The sequence below is a fragment of the Bombina bombina genome, chromosome 3, assembly GCF_027579735.1.
Source record: "Bombina bombina isolate aBomBom1 chromosome 3, aBomBom1.pri, whole genome shotgun sequence".
In the NCBI taxonomy this organism is placed as follows: Eukaryota; Metazoa; Chordata; class Amphibia; order Anura; family Bombinatoridae; genus Bombina; species Bombina bombina.
This window is the reverse complement of record NC_069501.1, coordinates 707,433,914-707,457,793: the sequence shown is the minus strand read 5'-3', so window position 1 is coordinate 707,457,793 and position 23,880 is coordinate 707,433,914. Positions and strand designations below refer to the sequence as shown.

General features: G+C 39.3%; 1 protein-coding gene across 1 annotated transcript in view; it reads right to left on the bottom strand.

Moving 5' to 3' along the window:
• Nucleotides 1–1,364: 1,364 nt before the first annotated feature.
• NUP88 (nucleoporin 88) overlaps nucleotides 1,365–23,880 on the bottom strand; it is a 34,811-nt gene continuing 12,295 nt past the window's right edge. The window contains exons 8-17 of the mRNA XM_053707514.1: nucleotides 23,604–23,702; nucleotides 22,969–23,059; nucleotides 21,591–21,695; nucleotides 20,979–21,122; nucleotides 20,666–20,791; nucleotides 20,453–20,518; nucleotides 13,742–13,822; nucleotides 13,081–13,207; nucleotides 12,611–12,729; nucleotides 1,365–1,784 (exon numbers count right to left, since the gene is read on the bottom strand). Of these exons, the coding sequence (XP_053563489.1) occupies nucleotides 1,721–1,784; nucleotides 12,611–12,729; nucleotides 13,081–13,207; nucleotides 13,742–13,822; nucleotides 20,453–20,518; nucleotides 20,666–20,791; nucleotides 20,979–21,122; nucleotides 21,591–21,695; nucleotides 22,969–23,059; nucleotides 23,604–23,702 (1,022 nt within the window). The 3' untranslated portion in view covers nucleotides 1,365–1,720. The remainder of the gene's footprint in view (nucleotides 1,785–12,610; nucleotides 12,730–13,080; nucleotides 13,208–13,741; nucleotides 13,823–20,452; nucleotides 20,519–20,665; nucleotides 20,792–20,978; nucleotides 21,123–21,590; nucleotides 21,696–22,968; nucleotides 23,060–23,603; nucleotides 23,703–23,880) is intronic.

Below are 23,880 nucleotides of genomic sequence, written 5' to 3'. Positions count from 1 at the left end.
CATGCAGCAGTAACGGTAAAAAAAAAGTTTAAAATGACTATTGTTTCTGGTCACTTTGAAATGGCTGCCAAGCTCAGCCCACTGATGACATCACAATCTGGGTTGCAGTAAAGGCTTCACTAGTTACAAAAGACTCACTAATTGGATTTAACAGACTGTCAATGCTATTCAGCAGAGTGCATAGATGTCATCAGTGGGCAGAGCTTGGCAGCCATTTCAAAGTAGCCAGAAACAATATTCATTTTAAAATAACTTTTTTACCGTTACTGCTGCATGATATAGATAGGGTGCAGGAGGATAGTTGCAGCTTATTCTAAAGGAGTAGACAGTTGCTTTAAATGGACAGTAAACACCTTGAGGATTTTAATATAAAATGTTTAAATTATGCATAGTAAAACAACTTTGCAATATACTTTATTTGCCCTCTTCACGTTATTTAGCTCTGAAAATTGTGGCTTTTAACATTTTCAGACCTGGAGAAGCAACCTGCAGACTTCCCAAGGCTATCCCTGCTACATGTATCTTTTCCTGATTGGCTTTAACAGATGAGAAAGGCAAAACAATTATCTTTATACTGACATTATGACTGACTAGTCTTGTTGTCTGCTGACTCAAACTTGGATTGGCTCCTCTGAATGCAAGTGGTGGCTATAGAAAAAAAAAATGCAACAAACCAGATGTTCATTTGTTTTTAAAATGGTTAGCCCTTGGCTGATAAGTTTTTCTGTAGCAAGACAACAGAAATGTCTTCTAATTACAAGGCGATTACTGTCCCCTTAAAGAAACACTGAATCCAAATGTTTTCTTCTGTGGTTCAGATAGAGCATGCAATTTTAAGCAACTTACTGATTTACTCTTATCAAATTTTCTTCATTCTCTTGGTATCTTTATTTGAAAAGCAAGAATGTAAGTTTAGAAGTCGACCCATTTTGGTGAACAGCCTGGGTTGTTTTTGCCGATTGGTGGATAAATTCACCCACCAATAAACAAGTGCTGTCCTGCATCTAAACCAAAAATGTATAATAGGAATAAATAGGAAAGTTGCTTAACATTGCATGCTCTGAATCACAAAAGAAACAATTTGGGTTCAGTATCCCTTTAATTATATAAATTCTGCCATCAGAAAGACAGCTTTATTATGGTGACCATGTTCATTCTGTCAGACCTTCATCATAAAGGCCATAAAGTTATTAGTTGATCTTGCAAAGATAATTACACTAATGTTGAAGTAGTAGGTTACCAAGCAAAATTTACACAGACAAAATTTCCAGTATTTCATACAGACAAATATTCTAAAGCAACACACGTCAATCCTATGCCATTGCTTATCATTGGAAAGTGATGAAAGATTATTTACTCATTAATACATTTCAAAAATGTTTAATAAATATGTATTTAAATGATATACAAAACTACCAAATTCAAAAATGAAAAAAAAAGTGTAACGCGTTTCCGTTTTAGAAACTCATGTAATTATAAAGCATATAACAGTAAGCGGATACAAAGTTACTCTTACAATGGAAACATTATACAAAAATAATTCTGTTAAGCTTTTGTGCCATGATTATCTTCAAACGGTCTTCTGCTTTTGAACCCTGCATTTAATTTTGTTTTACAACTTATTTATTTCCACAGCCTCCAGTGCCGAGATATTTGTATATTTCTGCAGACTTTTTTCGTCCATTACAATCTGTAAAGCTCCTCTTACATTTTGGTCATGTTAGAAGTTTACGTAGTTTCTAATATCATTTATCTGCTTCACCACTTCTTGAATATGCTCACCCCTAAGAAGGCAAAAAAAAAAAAAAAAAAAAAAAAAAAAAGGAAAATATTAGCCGATTATATAAAATCCTCAACACATTAACCCCTTGTGACAATGGATATAGGTACTACGTCACACTGTACTTTGCCCAGCGCACTGTGTTGACATAGTACCTACGTCCAACACAGAGGTGCATGCCGTCACTGTCTGTATACCCTGCGGTGATGCAGTGAGTGGTATGGGAGAGGAAGTAGGGTTCCTACGCTACATTAAATAGATATTTTACTAGAAGAGAGGGAGGGATGAATCCACTACACTGAGGCAAAGGGGGGGCACTACAATATAATGACTTGGAAGGGGAGGTGGGGAGTGCTACACCACAGAAAACTTTTTTTTATTATTATTAATAAATACATACTTTGTTTTTATAATGTATCTGAATTGGGAACTGGCAGAAAACTCCCAGTACCTAAGATGGTGGAGATCATTGAGAGGGGGAGAGGGTTAGAGAGCTATTTGGGAGGGATCAGGAAGGTAGGAGGGTAAGGATCCTACACTACAGAAAATAAAATGAATAAAATAAAAAAAGCAGCTAAAACTTCATAATGTCTGCCGGTACCTAAGATGGTGGTGAGGAGGGAGAGAGCCGTTTGTGAGGCATCAGGAGGGAGGGTTATAATATGACCCGTAGGCAATTTTTTTTTGTTTTTAATTCCTGGTAGCTAAAAGTTTAAGCATAGTTGCTCTTTTTGAAATGGTCCTAAGGTTAGATATAGTTTTAAATTATATTTCAGTTCACATTATCACACAGTCAGATTTCTAACGATATTATTACTATTTCCTATTTTATTCTCATGCAGCTTACATTATGGGGAAGCTTCCTAAGTAAGAATCACACCTTTCTTTCCCCAAGGTAAGTGCCATAAAAGAAGAAGGTATTCTTACTAGATTTATGTTGACGATGTAATCATGGTATTTACAACAACCTTAAAAACAAAATTTATGCTTACCTGATAAATTCATTTCTCCTGTAGTGTGGTCAGTCCACGGGTCATCATTACTTCTGGGATATTATCTCCTCCCCTACAGGAAGTGCAAGAGGATTCACCCAGCAGAGCTGCTATATAGCTCCTCCCCTCTACGTCACCTCCAGTCATTCGACCAAAGGACCAACGAGAAAGGAGAAGCCCAAGGGTGTAGTGGTGACTGGAGTATAATCCAAAATTTTTTTTAGCCTGCCATAAAAAACAGGGCGGGCCGTGGACTGACCACACTACAGGAGAAATGAATTTATCAGGTAAGCATAAATTTTGTTTTCTCCTGTTAAGTGTGGTCAGTCCACAGGTCATCATTACTTCTGGGATACCAATACCAAAGCAAAAGTACACGGATGACGGGAGGGACAGGCAGGCTCTTTATACGGAGGGAACCACTGCCTGAAGAACCTTTCTCCCAAAAACAGCCTCCGAAGAAGCAAAAGTGTCAAATTTGTAAAATTTGGAAAAAGTATGAAGAGAAGACCAAGTTGCAGCCTTGCAAATCTGTTCAACAGAAGCCTCATTCTTAAAGGCCCAAGTGGAAGCCACAGCTCTAGTAGAATGAGCTGTAATTCTTTCAGGAGGCTGCTGTCCAGCAGTCTCATAGGCTAATCGTATTATGCTACGAAGCCAAAAAGAGAGAGAGGTAGCCGAAGCTTTTTGACCTCTCCTCTGGCCAGAATAAACGACAAACAGGGAAGACGTTTGACGAAACTCCTTAGTTGCCTGTAGATAAAATTTCAGGGCACGGACTACATCTAGATTGTGTAGCAGACGTTCCTTCTTCGAGGAAGGATTAGGACACAAAGATGGAACAACAATCTCTTGATTGATATTCCTGTTAGTGACCACCTTAGGTAGGAACCCAGGTTTAGTACGCAGAACTACCTTGTCTGAATGAAAAATCAGATAAGGAGAATCACAATGTAAGGCAGATAACTCAGAGACTCTTCGAGCCGAGGAAATAGCCATTAAAAACAGAACATTCCAAGATAACAACTTGATATCAATGGAATGAAGGGGTTCAAACGGAACACCCTGTAAAACATTAAGAACTAAGTTCAAACTCCATGGCGGAGCAACAGTTTTAAACACAGGCTTGATCCTAGCTAAAGCCTGACAAAAAGCTTGAACGTCCGGAACTTCTGACAGACGTTTGTGTAAAAGAATGGACAGAGCTGAAATCTGTCCCTTTAAAGAACTAGCGGATAACCCCTTTTCTAAACCTTCTTGTAGAAAAGACAATATCCTTGGAATCCTAACCTTACTCCATGAGTAACTCTTGGATTCGCACCAATATAAGTATTTACGCCATATTTTATGGTAAATCCTTCTGGTAACAGGCTTCCTAGCCTGTATTAAGGTATCAATAACTGGCTCAGAAAACCCACGTTTTGATAAAATCAAGTGTTCAATTTCCAAGCAGTCAGCTTCAGAGAAGTTAGATTTTGATGTTTGAATGGACCCTGGATCAGAAGGTCCTGTTTCAGAGGTAGAGACCAAGGCGGACAGGATGACATGTCCACTAGATCTGCATACCAAGTCCTGCGTGGCCATGCAGGTGCTATTAGAATCACTGATGCTCTCTCCTGTTTGATTCTGGCAATCAATCGAGGAAGCATCGGGAAGGGTGGAAACACATAAGCCATCCCGAAGGTCCAAGGTGCTGTCAAAGCATCTATCAGAACCGCTCCCGGATCCCTGGATCTGGACCCGTAGCGAGGAAGCTTGGCGTTCTGACGAGACGCCATGAGATCTATCTCTGGTTTGCCCCAACGTCGAAGTATCTGGGCAAAGACCTCCGGATGAAGTTCCCACTCCCCCGGATGAAAAGTCTGACGACTTAAGAAATCCGCCTCCCAGTTCTCCACTCCCGGGATGTGGATTGCAGACAGGTGGCAAGAGTGAGACTCTGCCCAGCGAATTATCTTTGATACTTCCATCATTGCTAGGGAGCTTCTTGTCCCTCCCTGATGGTTGATGTAAGCTACAGTCGTGATGTTGTCCGACTGAAACCTGATGAACCCCCGAGTTGTTAACTGGGGCCAAGCCAGAAGGGCATTGAGAACTGCTCTCAATTCCAGAATGTTTATTGGAAGGAGACTCTCCTCCTGATTCCATAGTCCCTGAGCCTTCAGAGAATTCCAGACAGCGCCCCAACCTAGTAGGCTGGCGTCTGTTGTTACAATTGTCCAGTCTGGCCTGCTGAATGGCATCCCCCTGGACAGGTGTGGCCGATAAAGCCACCATAGAAGAGAATTTCTGGTCTCTTGATTCAGATTCAGAGTGGGGGACAAATCTGAGTAATCCCCATTCCACTGACTTAGCATGCACAATTACTACGTCCATTGCCGCTACCATTAAGCCGATCACCTCCATGCATTGAGCTACTGACGGGTGTTGAATGGAATGAAGGACACGGCATGCATTTTGAAGCTTTGTTAACCTGTCTTCTGTCAGGTAAATCTTCATTTCTACAGAATCTATCAGAGTCCCCAAGAAGGGAACTCTTGTGAGTGGAAAGAGAGAACTCTTCTTTTCGTTCACCTTCCATCCATGCGACCTTAGAAATGCCAGTACTAACTCTGTATGAGACTTGGCAGTTTGAAAGCTTGAAGCTTGTATCAGAATGTCGTCTAGGTACGGAGCTACCGAAATTCCTCGCGGTCTTAGTACCGCCAGAAGAGTACCCAGAACCTTTGTGAAGATTCTTGGAGCCGTAGCCAGTCCGAATGGAAGAGCTACAAACTGGTAATGCCTGTCTAGAAAGGCAAACCTTAGATACCGGTAATGATTTCTGTGAATCGGTATGTGAAGGTAAGCATCCTTTAAATCCACTGTGGTCATGTACTGACCCTCTTGGATCATGGGCAAAATTGTTCGAATCGTTTCCATCTTGAACGATGGAACTCTTAGGAATTTGTTTAGGATCTTTAAATCCAAGATTGGCCTGAAAGTTCCCTCTTTTTTGGGAACTACAAACAGATTTGAGTAAAACCCTTGTCCTTGTTCCGACCGCGGAACTGGATGGATCACTCCCATTAATAAAAGATCTTGTACGCAGCGTAGGAACGCTTCTTTCTTTATTTGGTTTGTTGATAACCTTGACAGATGAAATCTCCCTCTTGGGGGAGAGGATTTGAAGTCCAGAAGGTATCCCTGAGATATGATCTCTAACGCCCAGGGATCCTGAACATCTCTTGCCCAAGCCTGGGCGAAGAGAGAAAGTCTGCCCCCTACTAGATCCGGTCCCGGATCGGGGGCCCTCGATTCATGCTGTCTTAGGGGCAGCAGCAGGTTTCCTGGCCTGCTTGCCCTTGTTCCAGGACTGGTTAGGTTTCCAGCCTTGTCTGTAGCGAGCAACAGCTCCTTCCTGTTTTGGTGCAGAGGAGGTTGATGCTGTTCCTGCTTTGAAATTACGAAAGGAACGAAAATTAGACTGTCTAGCCCTAGGTTTGGCTTTGTCCTGAGGCAGGGCATGGCCTTTACCTCCTGTAATGTCAGCGATAATCTCCTTCAACCCGGGCCCGAATAAGGTTTGCCCTTTGAAAGGTATATTAAGCAATTTAGATTTAGAAGTAACATCAGCTGACCAGGATTTTAGCCACAGTGCTCTGCGTGCCTGAATGGCAAATCCGGAATTCTTAGCCGTAAGTTTAGTTAAATGTACTACGGCATCTGAAATAAATGAGTTAGCTAACTTAAGGGCTTTAAGTTTGTCTGTAATCTCATCTAGTGTAGATGATTGAAGTGTCTCTTCCAGAGACTCAAACCAAAATGCTGCTGCAGCCGTGACAGGCGCAATACATGCAAGAGGTTGCAATATAAAACCTTGTTGAACAAACATTTTCTTAAGGTAACCCTCTAATTTTTTATCCATTGGATCTGAAAAGGCACAGCTATCCTCCACCGGGATAGTGGTACGCTTAGCTAAAGTAGAAACTGCTCCCTCCACCTTAGGGACCGTTTGCCATAAGTCCCGTGTGGTGGCGTCTATTGGAAACATTTTTCTAAATATCGGAGGGGGTGAGAACGGCACACCGGGCCTATCCCACTCCTTAGTAACAATTTCAGTAAGTCTCTTAGGTATAGGAAAAACATCAGTACTCGCCGGGTACCGCAAAATATTTATCCAACCTACACATTTTCTCTGGTATTGCAACTGTGTTACAATCATTCAGAGCCGCTAACACCTCCCCTAGTAATACACGGAGGTTTTCCAGCTTAAATTTAAAATTTGAAATATCTGAATCCAATCTATTTGGATCAGAACCGTCACCCACAGAATGAAGTTCTCCGTCCTCATGTTCTGCCGCCTGTGACGCAGTGTCTGACATGGCCCTAATATTATCAGCGCACTCTGTTCTCACCCCAGAGTGATCACGCTTGCCTCTAAGTTCTGGTAATTTAGCCAAAACTTCAGTCATAACAGTAGCCATATCCTGTAATGTGATTTGAAATGGCCGCCCAGATGTACTCGGCGCTACAATATCACGCACCTCCCGAGCGGGAGATGCAGGTACTGACACGTGAGGCGAGTTAGTCGGCATAACTCTCCCCTCGTTGTCTGGTGAAATATGTTCAATTTGTACAGATTGACTTTTATTTAAAGTAGCATCAATACAGTTAGTACATAAACTTCTATTGGGCTCCACTTTGGCATTAGCACATATAGCACATGTATCTTCCTCTGAATCAGACATGTTTAACACACTAGCAATTAACTAGCAACTTGGAAATGCTTTTTCAAGTAATTTACAATAATATGAAAACGAACTGTGCCTATAAGAAGCACAGAAAAAATTATGACAGTTGAAAATAATTAAGTTATAGCATCAATCTTTGTCAGAAATATACAATTTTAGCAAAGGATTGTTCCCATTAGCAAAGGATAACTAACCCAGGCAGCAGAAAAAAATACACAAATAAACGTTTTTTATCACAGTCAACTACAATCTTCACAGCTCTGCTGTGATGATTACCTCCCTCAAAAAAAGGCTTTGGAGATCCCTGAGTTCTGTAGAGATGAACCGGATCATGCAGGAAGAAAATGAACCTCTGACTGAGCTTTTTGATGCGTAGTAAAAGCGCCAAAAATGGCCCCTCCCCCTCACACATAACAGTGAGAGAGATCAGTGAACTGCTTTAATTTAAACAAAAACTATTGCCAAGTGGAAAAAATAGTGCCCAAAACATTTTTTCACCCAGTACCTCAGAGAAATAAACGTTTTTACATGCCAGCAAAAAAACGTTTAACCTCAATAAATTAATTGTTATTTAAAACCTATTGCAAGTCCCTGCAAATTAGGTTAAGTCTATGCATACAGTATAAATCCAGTGAAGTACCATTCCCCAGAATACTGAAGTGTAAAATATACATACATGACAGCCTGATACCAGCTACATCTACTGCATTTAAGGCTGAGTTTACATTATAACGGTATGGCAGGATTTTCTCATCAATTCCATGTCAGAAAATAACAAACTGCTACATACCTCTTTGCAGATTAATCTGCCCGCTGTCCCCTGATCTGAAGTTTACCTCTCCTCAGATGGCCGAGAAACAGCAATATGATCTTAACTACTCCGGCTAAAATCATAGAAAAAACTCAGGTAGATTCTTCTTCAAATTCTACCAGAGAATGAATAACACACTCCGGTGCTATTATAAAATAACAAACTTTTGATTGAAGGTAATAAACTAATTAAATCACCACAGTCCTCTCACACATCCTATCTATTTGTTGGGTGCAAGAGAATGACTGGAGGTGACGTAGAGGGGAGGAGCTATATAGCAGCTCTGCTGGGTGAATCCTCTTGCACTTCCTGTAGGGGAGGAGATAATATCCCAGAAGTAATGATGACCCGTGGACTGACCACACTTAACAGGAGAAATATGTGCATACTATCTAGAGTAAATTAGCCCCACCCCTAACTGTTTACTTTATATTTGTGTATTTCTCAGGTGACAGGTGGTATATGACACCACGTTTGAAAAGATGGTTCTCTGCTCTTTGAAAAGAGGTGTCACATCCCCTTTTAAATCTTAGATGGTGTGCTAGGTTATCTCTAGAGCCCAGAGCATTTTAAAAATGCACCTAGTAGACAAGTGACTGCCACTAGAAGGGGCATCATGCCACTCTGTGTGTTTTATATTTTATCTAAAATCTACCGGTACCTAGTGGGGCAGGCTAGCTATTACATGGTAACCACTGCGGTCACACAGCAATCGGTAATGGTCTATCCTGTCCAGAGGCAAAGCAAAAAGAATGGTGTCTGGTTGGAAAAATGGGTTCTTATACCTTATCTTCTGTTTAATGCCTTTTAAAAGGGACAATACACTGCTGGGTGCAACTGCAGTATCATGGTTACTACTCACCATGTTATAGTTTTCCCTCCTGTACCTGCAGCTCTCATTAAAGCCGTTCTCTTATTTTAAATTATTAGAGAATCAAGTTAGTAAAGCTCTGCATTTTATACTGGGCACCACCATCTCATAGCTCCTGTGACAGAAGCAGTGCACTGATCTGTGACGTTACAGGCTTTTTGACAGTTGTACCTTGCACTTAAAGGACCACTCAATGCAGTAGAATTGCATAATTAAAAGTAAACTTGCATGATTCAGTTAGAGCATGCAATTTCAAGCAACTTTCTAATTTACTCTTATTATCAATGTTTGTTCTTTTTGGTATCTTTATTTGAAAAAGCAAGAATGTAAGCTTAAAGTGATAGTAAATTTTACACTATAAGAATGTTGCAATTAAAAATATATACGTTTGCAAGTAAAACCACTTTTTGTTTTAAGAAGTGTATATATAATTTCATAATAAAAGATTTATAATCCTAATTGGTATTGTCTGTCCCTTAGCCCCCTTCATTTCCTCTTTTGGCTGGGCTGTGTTGTATAGAGCAGTCCTACCCACTTTCTACATAGGCTTTTTATGGGCTTTAAAGGGGCTGGACTTCAAGACTGTCATATGACACACATGTTGATTGGATGTTCACTGGAATTGTCAAAAAAAAAAAAAATCAACCAAGTGGGCCGGCATAACATTGCAATAGAAGCATTACTACATGCACTAATTTAACCCTTTCCCAGATGATAAAAAAAAAAAAAAGGTACACATATACTTTTCTAATGGCAAATATTAAATATATGGTATTTGATTAGTTAAGGTTTACCATCACTTTAATGGCCAGATCATTTTTTGGTTCAGCACCTGGGTAGCGCTTGCTGATTGGTAGCTACATTTAGACAATCAGCAAGCGCTACCCAGGTTCTGAACCAAAAATGGCCTGGCTCCTAAGATTACATTCTTGCTTTTTCAAATAAAGATACCAAGAGAACAAAGAACAATGGATAATAAGAGTAAATTAGAAAGTTGCTTAAAATTGCATGCTCTGATCATGAAAGTTCAATTTTGTCTTGACTATCCCTTTAGCATGTACAAAATAAAAGGACAATAATTCACCTCTGAATTTCATATAAGCTGTCAATTTTTTTTCAAATTTATTTTTTTCTCCAATTTTATGGCCCCCTGTATCATATGACAGACATCAGTCACAGACTAGTATTCATATTCCCTGTGAGCTTGTGCACATGATCAGTAGGATCTTGTTCCCCAGAAAGTGTGAATATAAAAACACTGTGCAAAATGTGATAATGGACGTATATTGGAAAGAGACTTAAAACTGCACGCTCTATCTGAATCATAAAAGTTTATTTTGACTTGAGTGTCCCTTTAAGTTTAGCTCACATAAAAGAGAGTGGAAGAGTTACATTTCTGCAGTTTTTTTTTTGCATAGTTCAAAAGTTACATAACAAATATAAGCTCCAAGATGGTGGTGCCCAGTGTGAAGATGCAGAGCTTCACTAACTGATACTTGTAAGGGGTTAAAATAAGAGATTGACTTTGAAGACAGCTGCAGGCAGATGAGAAAAAAAAAAACAATAGCATGGTAAATAGTAATTATTCTATTATAGGTGTATTCAGCAGTTTAATGTCCTTTTAAGGGGCCAATTCTTCTTTGTGAATACGACTAGATATCTGTAACAATATCTGGGTTTCTGTCTGTTGCCCTTTAAGGGAAACAACTTGTTTATGACTGCTAATAGTGAAAGCAAACATATATTCTTCACACCGTAGAAACGTCCCTTTATTTAAATTGTATTGCCCATAAAGTTGCAGGTTCTTGGAACTAGTAAGTAAATAGCTACTCCATTAGCCGATGTATTTAATCAGTCACTTCTAACAGGAGTTGTTCCTAAAGACTGGAAAATTGCCAATGTAGTCCCTCTTCATAAAAAGGGTAGTAGGGAAGATTCTGCTAACTATAGGCCAGTCAGTTTGACTCAATTGCAGGGAAATTAATGGAAACTCTTTTAAAGGAAAGACTTGTATCTTTCATTCAGACAAACAACTTAGAAGACAAAGGACAGTATAGTTTCACTGCTGGAAGATCATGCCTGACTAATCTAATTGATTTCTTTGACCATGTAACTAAAATAATAGACCAGGGAGGAGCCGTAGATGTTGCATATCTAGACTTTAGCAAAGCATTTGACACCGTCCCACACAACAAACTTATTCACAAAATGTATTGCCTTGGAATAGATGCTAAAATTGTTAAGTGGGTAGAATGCTGGCTTAAAGATAGACGACAAAGGGTTTAAATTAATGTAGTTCATTCAAATGAGGCATCAGTTACTAGTGGTGTTCCCCAAGGGTCAGTTCTAGGGCCTGTTTTGTTTAACATGTTCATAAGTGATATTGGAAGTGGGCTTAAGGGGAAGGTTTGCTTGTTTGCTGATGATACAAACATTTGTAACAGGGAAGATGTTCCAGGAGGAGTTGATCAAATTAACTGTGATATTAATAAACTAGAGGACTGGTCACATAAATGGGATCTGAAATTTAATATTACCAAGAGCAAAATTATGCATATAGGATCCAAAAACCCAAAGGCCAATTATAGTCTCAATGGTACATTACTGACTGTAATTAAAGAAGAAAGGGATTTGGGAATTATTATTTCAGATGATTTAAAATTTGGTACACAATGCCGCAGTGCAGCCAGCAAGGCCAGTAAAATGCTTGGTTGCATTGGAAGAGGTTTTAGTAGCAGAAATAGCAAGGTTCTTATGCCACTTTACAGATCATTAGTTAGACCAAATCTGGAATACTGTGTACAGTTCTGGAGACCATATCTTTTTAATAAACTAGAAGCTGTCCAAAGGAGGGCTACTAAAATGGTACATGGTCTAAAATATAAAACGTACAAAGAAAGACTATGATCTAAATATGTATAGTTTAGAGGATAGAAGGGAAAGAGGTGACATGATAGAAACCTTCAAATACATGAAGGGACTTAATAAAATAGAAGCTGAAAGCATTTTTTACAAAAAAATAAATGCCAAAGCAAGGGGTCGCAATCTAAAGTTAGAGGGTAGCAGATTCAGGAGAAATTTAAGGAAGCATTTTTTTACAGAAAGGGTGGTGGATTCATGGAATGAACTTCCATTTGAGGTGGTAAACACAAAGACTGTAAAGGAATTTAAAAATGCCTGGGACATGCATAAGGCTATCCTAAGGAAAAAGTAACATGTAATATGGGTAGACTTGATGGGCCTTTTTGGTTCTTATCTACCGTCAAATTCTATGTTTCTATATGTTTCTATGTACATATCTACTTTCACATTATAAAAGCTCAGCTTAACTAACTATGGTAAGTTAACTAGTGAAGTTTGTCCAATTCCCTACAGTAAAATAAGCAGGTCACATTTTATAAGACCTAGGCTGATAGCACTTACTCTTCTTTTAACACAGATTGAATTGTCTTTTTTTGATTATCACTAAGGGCAAGCGTTGATTTTTGAGGACTTTTCCCTTTTTCCATCTGTTTCTCTTGGTAAGCCATTTTAATTTTAACCTGCGGGAAAAAAAATAAATGCAATGTTAAAAGCATCAAGATTTTGTGGTAATGTAAATGAAGATATCTGAATATGGAAGCAGATTCACCTTCGTGTTATCTTCTGCTAAACAGAAACATTATACTATCTTCTGTAAAATTTTAAATTAAAAGAAACGCTGAGAGGAAGTGATTGAAGGGTTTTGCTGAAATGGGCTAACTGGAAAAGGGCATGTGTGCCAGGTCCAGATGAGTTGGAACTCTGCATGAGAACTATGGCCACATGTATAGAGAGAGTTGTATTTTATTGGTTTATTTATGTGTAGTGTAAAGTTTGCACTTGGTCTATATATGGTTAGCACAAAGGTTTACCTGTTTAATAGCGTTTTCTAAATGCTTCAGCTGCTCATTAGAGGTCTGCAGCTCTTTCTTCATATCTCTTTCACTATCTGATAAAACAGGGAGACGAGTGTGCAAACAACGCAAAACTTGTTTCAACCTAGAACACAATATCAAATAGTGAGTGTCCAACAAAATGCACCCAATTTTAAAAAGGTATTTAAAACCCCCAAAAAATATTTTGAGATTCAGACAGAACATATAATAAAAAAAAAAAAAAAAAATTTCCAATACACTTCTTTTATTAAATTTGCTTTGTTGAAGAGATCTGGAGCACTACATGGCAGGAAATAGTGTTGCCGTATAGTGCTCCAGAAATGGGCAGGCTCCCAACACATACGTTGCTGTTTTTCAACAGGACATATCAAGGGAGCGAAGAAAAATTGATAACAGAAGTAAATTAGAAAGTTATTTAAAATTGCATGCTCTTTCTGAATCATGAAAAAAAAATTGGGTTTCATATCCCTTAAACTGAATTTATAAAACAAACATTTTAACAGTAACAAAACTGTGCTATGAAATCCTACCAGTGTGTTCTGTAAGATTATATTAATTTCTAAGTGAGAACTGACAACATGCAAACTAAATAGGACAGCATTGTGTTTAGCTGAGCACAGGGTATTTGTTCTCAGACCTTTTATTGATATCTTCTTGTTTCTCTTTGGCCTCTTCATACTTGTCAGCAAGCCGTTCAGCCATTTCTGTTAAACTTTTCCTGAGGGCCCAAAAGCAGTAATCAATAAAAGCAATATGTCCATTGATACATTTTGGTAAAAAGGTCAAACAAGCACACTGTAAAAATTAACAAAATATACATTTTATAGCATTTTTGTGGAACATGCAAAAGGTTTTACTTCACAGTAGAATAGATTCCTTCACAATGTTATGAAATATCCCACCAATTAAAGAATGGTTAAATAAACACTTCTAAGTCTTAGTTTCCTTGTTTCCCAGAGATTTCTGTAAGGTTATTTTGGACAATGTTTCTATCTAGAAGATATCACAGATGCTTGGTTTTGTAGTTCTCATTACTTTGAATTGGTGTCTGCAGAGAACATGCCTCTTCACAACAAAAATATTATAAAATAAAAACATTCAGAGGTGAGAAAAATACCTCAATCCATTGATCCTCTGCAAATCTTTGTACAAACAATCAATTCCTTACCTCTTAACAGGACACAAAATTCTAAATGAAACTTTCATGATTCAGATAGAGCATGCAAATTTAAAAATACAAGGGAAGGGGAAATGGAATTAAAATTTGGCAATTGCCAATATTAAGAATTAATTATGGGATCCAAAACATCCACACACACAAAAAAATTTTTTACTGCAATGAGCTATCATAACTCTACCAGTTCTCCTATCTAATAATGATACCATCAACAAGATACTACTTGGTTCTAGCTGGTGGCTACACACAATTGCCTATAGTTACTGGCTCACCATGTGTTCAGCTAGGTCTTAGCTTTAGTCAGCTCCAGAGCAGAAATGCCTTACTATGTTTGTAACCCCCTTTCAGGAGGTTAAACAAAGTATAAAATGGACACTAAATAAATGCTAGATAGAATGATGCATTCAATGAAAAAGATTAGTCTGAGAATAACAGAGATGCATTTTATTAAAGCTTCATTAGCTGTTTAAATAGTGACAACATTAATGAAAAATATTTTTTAGCGTCTATAAAACAATGGGAGCTGCCATGTTGTAACTTTAGGTTTCCCTCTCTGCTGTGGCCAATTAGAGGCAGTTATAAATAGGTCAGAGTGTTCTGCACTTTCATTTCTAAAAGGAAACGAACATCTTAATTTCAGAATGGAATTTCAGGAAAAAGGGACAAAATTAATAAAGAAAGTATATTGCAGAGGTTTTTATTTATATATGATTTATCATTTTATATTACAATCTCAACAGGTTTATTGTCCCTTTAATGCAAGTAACAGTGCAATAATAAAACACCAATACCTTATAGCATATTCATTTTTGAACTTTTATCTCCCTTTAACCTTAGTATTAAAGTGGCAACCCAATCAATTTAATTTCAACCAGCTTTAACATTTGGAATTATTGAAAATATATTCATGTTAAAAGTTATTTGTTCAACAATATTAGAAAAGGCAAGCTCCTCATCTAGTTCTGGCATGTCATACCGACACCAAACGATTCATATACTTGATTCTCTGGAGTATAACTTTTGGCATTTAGGTTAAACCCAAATATCAGTCCAATGCAATCCATGGATGTTTTATTTCTCTAAATCCAATTTCCTCACTTTGCATTCGATTCCTATCACTATATAGACTTGCACAATGGCTGAGATGAGAAATAAACACAATGCTAAGTTACTCTCTTTGTTTCCCCCCATAAAAAAAGCCATTTATATAGCTAAAAAAACTTTCAAACAATTCACTTTTTCTTCCTAAATGGAAAGGAGTCCACAGCTGCATTCATTACATTTGGGAAATAAGAACCTGGCCACCAGGAGTAGGCAAAGACACCCCAGCCAAAGGCTTAAATACTCCTCTCACTTCCCTCATCCCCCAGTCATTCTTTGCCTTTCGTCCCAGGAGGCTGGCAAAGAAGTGTCAGAAGTTTGTTTTGTCACTTATGGAAGGTAGTACTCTTTGACATGGGACGGGAGTTTTAAGTAATCCTATCAGTCTCTCAGTGAGGGCCTGGATGAAAAAGTTAAGAGTCCGGAGATGCAGGGTCTCTCTGCGAAACCATCCCGACTCATTAACAGCTCCACAAGCAATCAGCGTTGTCTAACTACGCTTCGCTGCCTGCTTTCTTCTCTCAAGTCCATGGCGAAGGCGCTGCTACTATTCGTCACACTTGAAGGGCCGTGTTCCAGTTCTACGGCGTAGATTCCGGTAAGATCGTTTAAATTTTACTTCATCAGAATGTACTGTAACTTATTATGTTTTCCCGTAAGGAACTATCTTGCGGGACTTATTAAGTCTAATGATAGGGCCTCAGTGAGGCTCCTTTGGTATCTTGGAATCGAGGGTTAATATCTCCCAAGGGGGATTATTGAACAGGGTTTTTTTTAATCATGTTTGTTATGTGATTCAATCTGCTTATGTTTAGTGTTAACTGGGCTCTTGGCTTAGAACATAAAGGCCTTTGGAAGTGACGCAACCTTATGGTTGGGCACGCTTTTTTTGGACTGTACGGTTCACCTTGTAACTGGATGTGTTTACGTTCTGGTCTTCCATTTCCACATTCCTGATCGTGTGGCGACGGGAAAAATTAAGAGTCTGCTTGTGTCTGGTTCTAGGAGGTGGTGAGTTCCACAGCCATTGTGGGTGTCAGGTGCCGTTTAAGTTTTTTTCTTAGTCCATATTATATTCTTTATCTAGTTATGGAGGATTCTGATGCTGAGACTGTTCAAATTTCAGATTCTTCGACTTGTGGAGAATGCGAATTGGCCCCATTGACACAGGTCAATCAGTTATGTTCGATATGCCGTATTAGAGCGCCCTGTTCCTCGGGCCCGGGGAATCAGAGGTCTGCCGAGCCATCCGCCTCTGGGGGTTCTGTCCTCCATGAGGCGAGTTCCCTACCGCTCCCTACAGGCTGGCTTGTTCCCCCCGGAGGTTGCAGCTCGTTTTTGCTTTTTGCATATTTTTGGCAATTATGCGTCTGCAAAGTCCAGACGTTTCTTTGCGCTTGTGCCCGATCGTCCCGGGTCTACCGGCCTCGGGTGGGCCTATACAGTTTCCTGCGGGTGTAGCTGTCCCTGAATGTTGTGTCTTTTCGTTACAGAATAGCGCGTCTTCGTGTTTTACTCAGACACGTTTTTGAGTTATTAGAGGATCCTATCCTTAACGGATTTGGGAATCCGCAGTCTTCTACTTCAAGTGGCTCACCTCGTTAGACATGAGGGGATGACGTAATTTCCAAATTGTCTGAGATCTTTCCCAGTTTTTTGTTGGAAGATCGGGGTTCCGTTTGGCTGGTCCTGCGGGTATGCCTGCTTTCTTCCTGGGTGTTAACCTGCGGGTTGCCTTATATTTTCTTTTATCCGGTTAGGATGTCTTAATTTTGATTATGTATTTCCTTCAGGAACTTCTGGGATCGATTCTCTCTGGTTGCTTTTTCGGAAGTTTGTTAAGGGACACATTAGTCCTAGGTTTGTCTGTTTTACCTTCCCCTTTGAGGGAGGATTTAGCCAACTTGACAGTTATAACCCCTGCTGCGGCTTGTCTTGCTGGGATTCAGATCTACTGTCCTTATTCAGACACGTGGCGCCTGTTCTGCCTGGCTGGTCCGGTGGGGCGCCGAGTGCTCACATTATTATTTGTGTTTTCTTGTTTTTCTTTACAAGTTCAGTTAAGCACTCTAAAAGGATCAGTATGGCTGGGAGGATTGTGTCTGTCCTTATTCAGCATTCAATCTGGTGACCGGGTCAGTGGAGTTCCACGGAGTCACTCTCTTGGGGCCTAAGGTTTCCTCCTCTCTTGGGAGGATTGGGAGCTTAGCGCCTCCTTACCGCTGTTTTGAGCGGTTTGGTCTTCTGAGGCTCAGGTATTGTACTTGTTCCTGCTGTGGTTCTCCCTTAAGACCTTTTGGACTTCGTCCGTTCCTCAGGTTCCTTCGGGGGACCTGGTTCCCTTTGGGAGTTGATTCCTTTGTAGGGATATGGGCAGTGTGGTCTCCTTGAGCTCTGTTTAGGGTTTCTTCCCCTGGAGCTGGGGGATGCTCTGCATCCTCCTTTCATCTTCTCCTCTGATTTTGTGGGGGTGATGTGGAGACTAGCCTTTGTTCGAGTGACTTTATCCTCGAGGTATCCCCTTCTTCTTGGTCGTAGTATGGCTATTGCGCCTAGGGCTCTAGTAACCTTTTTTTCTGTCTTTGCTTCCTTAGCTCTTGGAGCGTTGGTCTCGTCTTCTGGTCAGAACTTGCAAGTTTTTCTTGCAGTCCATTTTACTTTGGACATTGTATGGTATCTCCTGGGGGTCTAGTTTTATATCAGATGGGGGAGATTTCAGTTTCCGGGTTCTTGTTTTTTTTTTTTTTGGGGGGGGGGGGCCTCGGACCTCTCCTCACTCTGGTTCTTCAGGTGGCTGAGGTTTTTCTCAGCATTTCCTTTGTGGATCCCGTTGCGAGTTGTACCGGACTGTTAGGATCTAGAGCTGGTCCGGGATTCCCCAGTTCCAGGAAACTTGGGCGGTGTCCTTTGGTTGGGCTAGTTGAACTGGTTCAGTTGACCAGGTTTTCTGGGTGCCGATGGTTTTCTGGGTGCCGATACCCCCCCTGGGGTTGCCTTTCGCCTTGGTCGGGTTCCCTGGTCGGTTTCCTTGGTCGGCTAGCTGAAAGGGTGTGATGGCTTCGCTGCTCTGTAAGCAAAGGGGTTCACTGTGGAACCACTGCAGCTATGGCTCCTTGATCTGTGTGCTAGCCAGTTAAATTCTTCAGGGGATTCCTTCCAGGTCAGGGCATTGGAGAATTGTTCTCTCGGTTCAGCCTATGGCTGTGTCCTGGGGGCAGGTGCTCTGTCCTTCCGGCCCCCTTCTTCTTGGGGGGGGGGCTTATATCCATCTTTTGGAAGTGTGGTCCCTATTTTAGCGCTTCTCCTGGCTTCAGGATGTTAGGACAGACGGGTTAACCTATTTCGGAGAGAGGTACGCTCTCTGGGTTGTTCTGTCCATTTGGAAAGTTGCTGGCTCCGCCTTGAGACTATGTTGGGCCTTTAGCTAGATCTCTAGGTCTACGGCCTTGTCGACGGTCTCCATGTGGTATTTACCTGAGCACAGGGGTTCCCTTCACTAGTGTGTAGTGGGGGACCGACTGTAGGGCAACGGTGTCTCCCGGAGGATTGTTGGCTCAGTTGTGTCTGATGTTGCGGTCTCTTGCTAGGTTTCCGGGCTAACTGCTGGTCAGTGTCCTTGGGGCCTTTTTCCCTTTTTGTTTTCTTGGCTTCGGAAAAAGCGGGGTTTTTTGTTGGGTAGTGGTTTCAGGCCTGGTGCCCTCAGAATCGGCCGCCTATTGTACCCTCCCGTTTTGGCATTCAGTGTCCTCTATAGCTTGGGTATTGTTTTCCCAAAAGTAATGAATGCAGCGGTGGACTCTTTCCATTTAGGAAGAAAACAAATTATGCTTACCTGATAATTTTCTTTACTTCCGATGGAAAAAGTACACAGCTCCCCACCCGTCTTTTTCTATGTGGGGCGTCTGATTTTTATTCTTCTGGCACCTTTACACCCAGATATTTATTCTACTGTTCCTTGGCAGAATGACTGGGGGATGAGGGAAGTGGGAGGAGTATTTAAGCCTTTGGCTGGGGTGTCTTTGCCTCCTCCTGGTGGCCAGGTTCTTATTTCCCAAAAGTAATGAATGCATTTGTGGACTCTTTCCATCGGAAGAAAAGAAAATGATCAGATAAGCATAATTTAGGTTTTTTATTCTGAGACATATAGAAGGATGCATGCCCATAACGCAGGCCCACATTTAGAAAACAGTGCATCTCAACATTGATTAAATAACATAATACTCTTATGGGCCATCCTGGGTAGACATAACAGAAAACCTTATAGGATGCAAAATAAAACCGAATACAAGCAGCAGACAGTTACATTTTGTAATTTCTTTATGTAATAAAAAAACAACAACAAAGAGAACCTGGTAAGCAGACTCTGCAGAGGCTGCTGGGAAATATCAATGAAGTTACCTCCACTGATCTCTGCAGCAGTGAGTATCCTCTCCTGTCTGTAAGACAGGAAAAAAGCTACCTACAATGGGTATTGATGCCATTTTATAGAACAGGAAATTGAATTCTGAAGTGCTGGCCATCTTGTCCTATTCCCTCATGAAGTGACAAAGTGATGCAACTATAAAAAGCTGACAAAAAAAAAAAAAAAAATCACCTTAACATCTCTATAAGACCAATTGCAAGTTTAAAAAACAAAAAATCAAAAACAGCCAATCGGCATCAGCAGTGCGCTGAGGTAATGCTTTGCCTTTGCTTGATCTCATGAGATTTCACTGAAATCTCATTAAAATTTCATAGAACTTACCTAAACTAAATAGGAAAATAACATGACTGTGCCTGCACAAGACAGATGCACACTCCCTTACGAGTCCTTAGACAAGCATCCTGACTGGCTGCTTAAAGTCCCTTTACAATGGGATGTGAATACTTACAAAATTATGAGGTAAAATATCTTCCTTTCTTACATAGAGATGTTCAGATGATATTTTCTAGTCAGCATTTTACAGCTATGCTGCATCACTTTCAAGTGCTTCAACATTTGGGTATCATGTCCCTTTAACCACATGGTTAACTGACAAAATACTGAACAGATTGAGGTATTTCAGGGTTTTTGAGAATATTTTAACATACCTTTCTTCTTTACATTTCTGTAAATCTTTTAGCTGCTTCTCTTTTTGTGCGAACAACAACTTCACCCTGAAGAATAGTAAAGCAAATAAATGAAGTTTCTTTAGATTTGTTAATACTAAAATAAAGAGACTGAGCTACACGCTTTTTTTTTTTTTGGAAGAATTTCTAGAAAGGTAACTAAATATCTAGTAAATAAAAAAAAAATGTACATACCTTTTCTCTATCTCCACTCTAGCTAGATCTTGTTTCAGTATATATTCTTCACGAAAAACCTGTGTCGCTCTGCTTAATAGCTGAAGACATTCCTCAGGTGGAGGAGCTGCGTCTTTGTTAGATGAGCTGCAACACACATTTGAAATAAACGTAGAGCAAAATAAAACATGATAAATACAAACAAACAGCAATGAAATGTATTAACATTAAGAAATAAAGGTCTCAGTTGTCCCTCTGTATACACCAAATGTTACATTTATACTTTTCTTCTATATCAAACAAGCAAAAATTATACTTTACCACATATACCTACTTTAACAATAGAGGATTTTCCGAGTTGCGCCTAAGAATGCCTCGTATGTGATCTTCGAAGCTCCCTTTAACATCTGCAAGGGGCTCTGCTACACTGTCAATCTGAGAGCAAAGTGGAGGTGCAATGGGTTGGAGGACTTGTGTTCTATAAGATAAAAAAAAAAATATATATATATATATATATATATATATATATAAAAATCCATAAAAACATAGATCTCTGTTCAATGAAGGCAAGTGCATTTTACACAAACACAATACAATGTTCTACATCACAACAGGTCCTTAACATTTTGCCCTGTTTTACATGGGATTTGGACCCTTTCTATATTTTAAATCTTCATATGTAGAACTATTTTACTTTGTGTACAAATGATCCTTCGATTCACTGTGCTAAATTCTCCAGATGTGGCCGATGTTATTCTATAGCAACACAACAGCAATATCTTGTAATTAAAAAGGTGTTTACTGTCCCTTTAAAGTTAAAAACAAAATGGTCTTCCTTTCCAAAGCCAATTCCCTTTCACTATCAGCAAGTGGAGATTTCTATCATATATTTTGTTTGGTTTGACAATAACACAGTAATTTTTCACAATAAAATGGAAGTACATACAACAACGGTCTGGTGATGCACTCATAGCCACTAGTAATGCAAATCATAGAGGTGCCAAGGGAAATGTCAGAGATGATCCAGAAACCTTGAATCGGAGCTGGTAATCTGTAGCAACAAAACATCCATCATAATGAAAATAAGCACAAGATGAAAGGAACAACATGAATTTCTCTCACAGAGTGTTTGACATTCAGTAAAAGGCCTACTGTTCAGCCTTTAAAAAGGTAAACAAATGTATTCTCTTCAATCATATTCTATTTTTTTCTATTTTTTGTGATTTGTAGATAGAGCATGCAATTTTAAGCAACTTTCTATTTTACTCCTATTATCAAATTTGATTCATTCTCTTGGTATATTTATTTGAAAAGCAAGAATGTAAGTTTAGATGCCGGCCCATTTTGGGTGAACAACCTAGGTTCTCCTTGCTGATTGGACAGCACCAATAAACAAGTGCTGTCCATGGTTCTGAACCAAACATTTGCTGTCTCCTTAGCTTAGATGCCTTTTTCAAATAAAGATAGCAAAAGAAAGAAGAAAAATTAATAGGAGTAAATTAGAAAGTTGCTTAAAATTGCATGCTCTGAATCATGAAAGAAAAATTTTGGGTTTAGTGTCCCTTTAAAAAAGGGACATTAAATAAATTGAGATGGTAATATAAAATGAAAAAAAAAAAAAAATTATTTACACAAACTAAACACATAGAGGACTATCACGGTTTGCTTTCTCTGGGAAGAATATCTGAACAACATTACACACTTCTCAACACTGCATTAGGGCTATACACCTCTTACTCTCAACGTGTAAACTAAAAGTAAACAATCTCCAACAAATAATCCCTCTCATGAGGAATGTTATGCAATATTGGTATAACCTTTCATGCTCCAGCTTATGCAATGGTACCTTTGTTTTTGTCTCAATCAACGTGTTCAGAACTCTTGTAACTTAAATGTTTATTTACAATGTTATGTTATATACCCTTACCTTGCACTGTATAACTCTTAAATACATCAAAAGTTTTAAAAACATGAAAATAAATAAAAAATTGTGAGCTTTTCAGGTCCTGTTAGAAATGGAAGTGCAGAACACTGTTATATTCCACACAGCCATTGGCTGCACACCCTAGTGACCTGTTTATAACCGTCTCTAATTGGCCACTGCAGAGAAAGTAATCTAAGTTACAACACGGCAGCTCCGGTTTTTTTAGATACTAAAACTTATTTTTGTCCATATTTAAACAGCTAATGAAACTTTAAAAAATAAATCTACATGTTATTCTGAGACTAATCTTTTTGAATGCGTCATTCTTTATTTTGTGTTTAATGTCCTTATAACTATAGATTGTTTATAACAAGAAAGTTATAGTAAGAAACTAGCTTACCTGCAGGGTAAAGGCTTTGTACACAATATATGCTCTACTAAGCATTTCTGTTCTTCTGCCAACTCCTGTAAGCTGTCCTTATCTTCTTCACCTGCAAGAAACCAGCAATAAGTCAGTCTTTTTATCACAACATTAGCGACAATGAATTTAAAGGAACAATGCAATGGAAAAATTACATACTATAATATTAATTCATTAGAGCATTTCTGCCATACTCACACTGGAACTCTGTTTAACCCTCTGAAAAGGGGGTTAAACACACTGATAAAGCAAATAGCAGAAGAGCCAATGTACAGCTATAGTTGCACAACCCCACCAACCAATCCCAAGCTGTGTTCAGCTTGGGAGCTGCAATGCTTACAGCTACTGAGAGGGTTTGTTGTGCACAAATTGCATGCTGTAACAAATAAGTGTGTACTTTTTCCATTATAGTGTCCCTTTAATCATATCACCAATTCTTGAAGTTAGGCCTCTAATATTTCATTTCTGGTTCCCAACACTTTACAATGTTACATTTATATACAAAATCCCCTACACGGGCTCCCTCGAAAATGTGTAACTAGCTAAGTCTTATGTGCCAGACTTAGCTTTTGGGTTAAACAAATCAACAACACCTAGGAGAAAATATAACACACCTGAGCTCAAAAAGTTCTGCAGCTTCCTGAGCCAGGTCAGCCCAACACTGTGAACACCAGCCTCATGAGTACAGTGGTATCGGGATGGACATACAGGATCTGTTATTTAAAAAAAAATAAAAAAAAAAATTAGCAAAATTACAACTGAAAATGCTTCTTACTATAACATTAATTTACAAGGTAACGAGCATGTGATATAGCAGAGGAACAGAAGGAATAAAGCACAGTAGTTCAAACAAACGCACTTTGCTGCCACACAACTGATCTGCATATATAC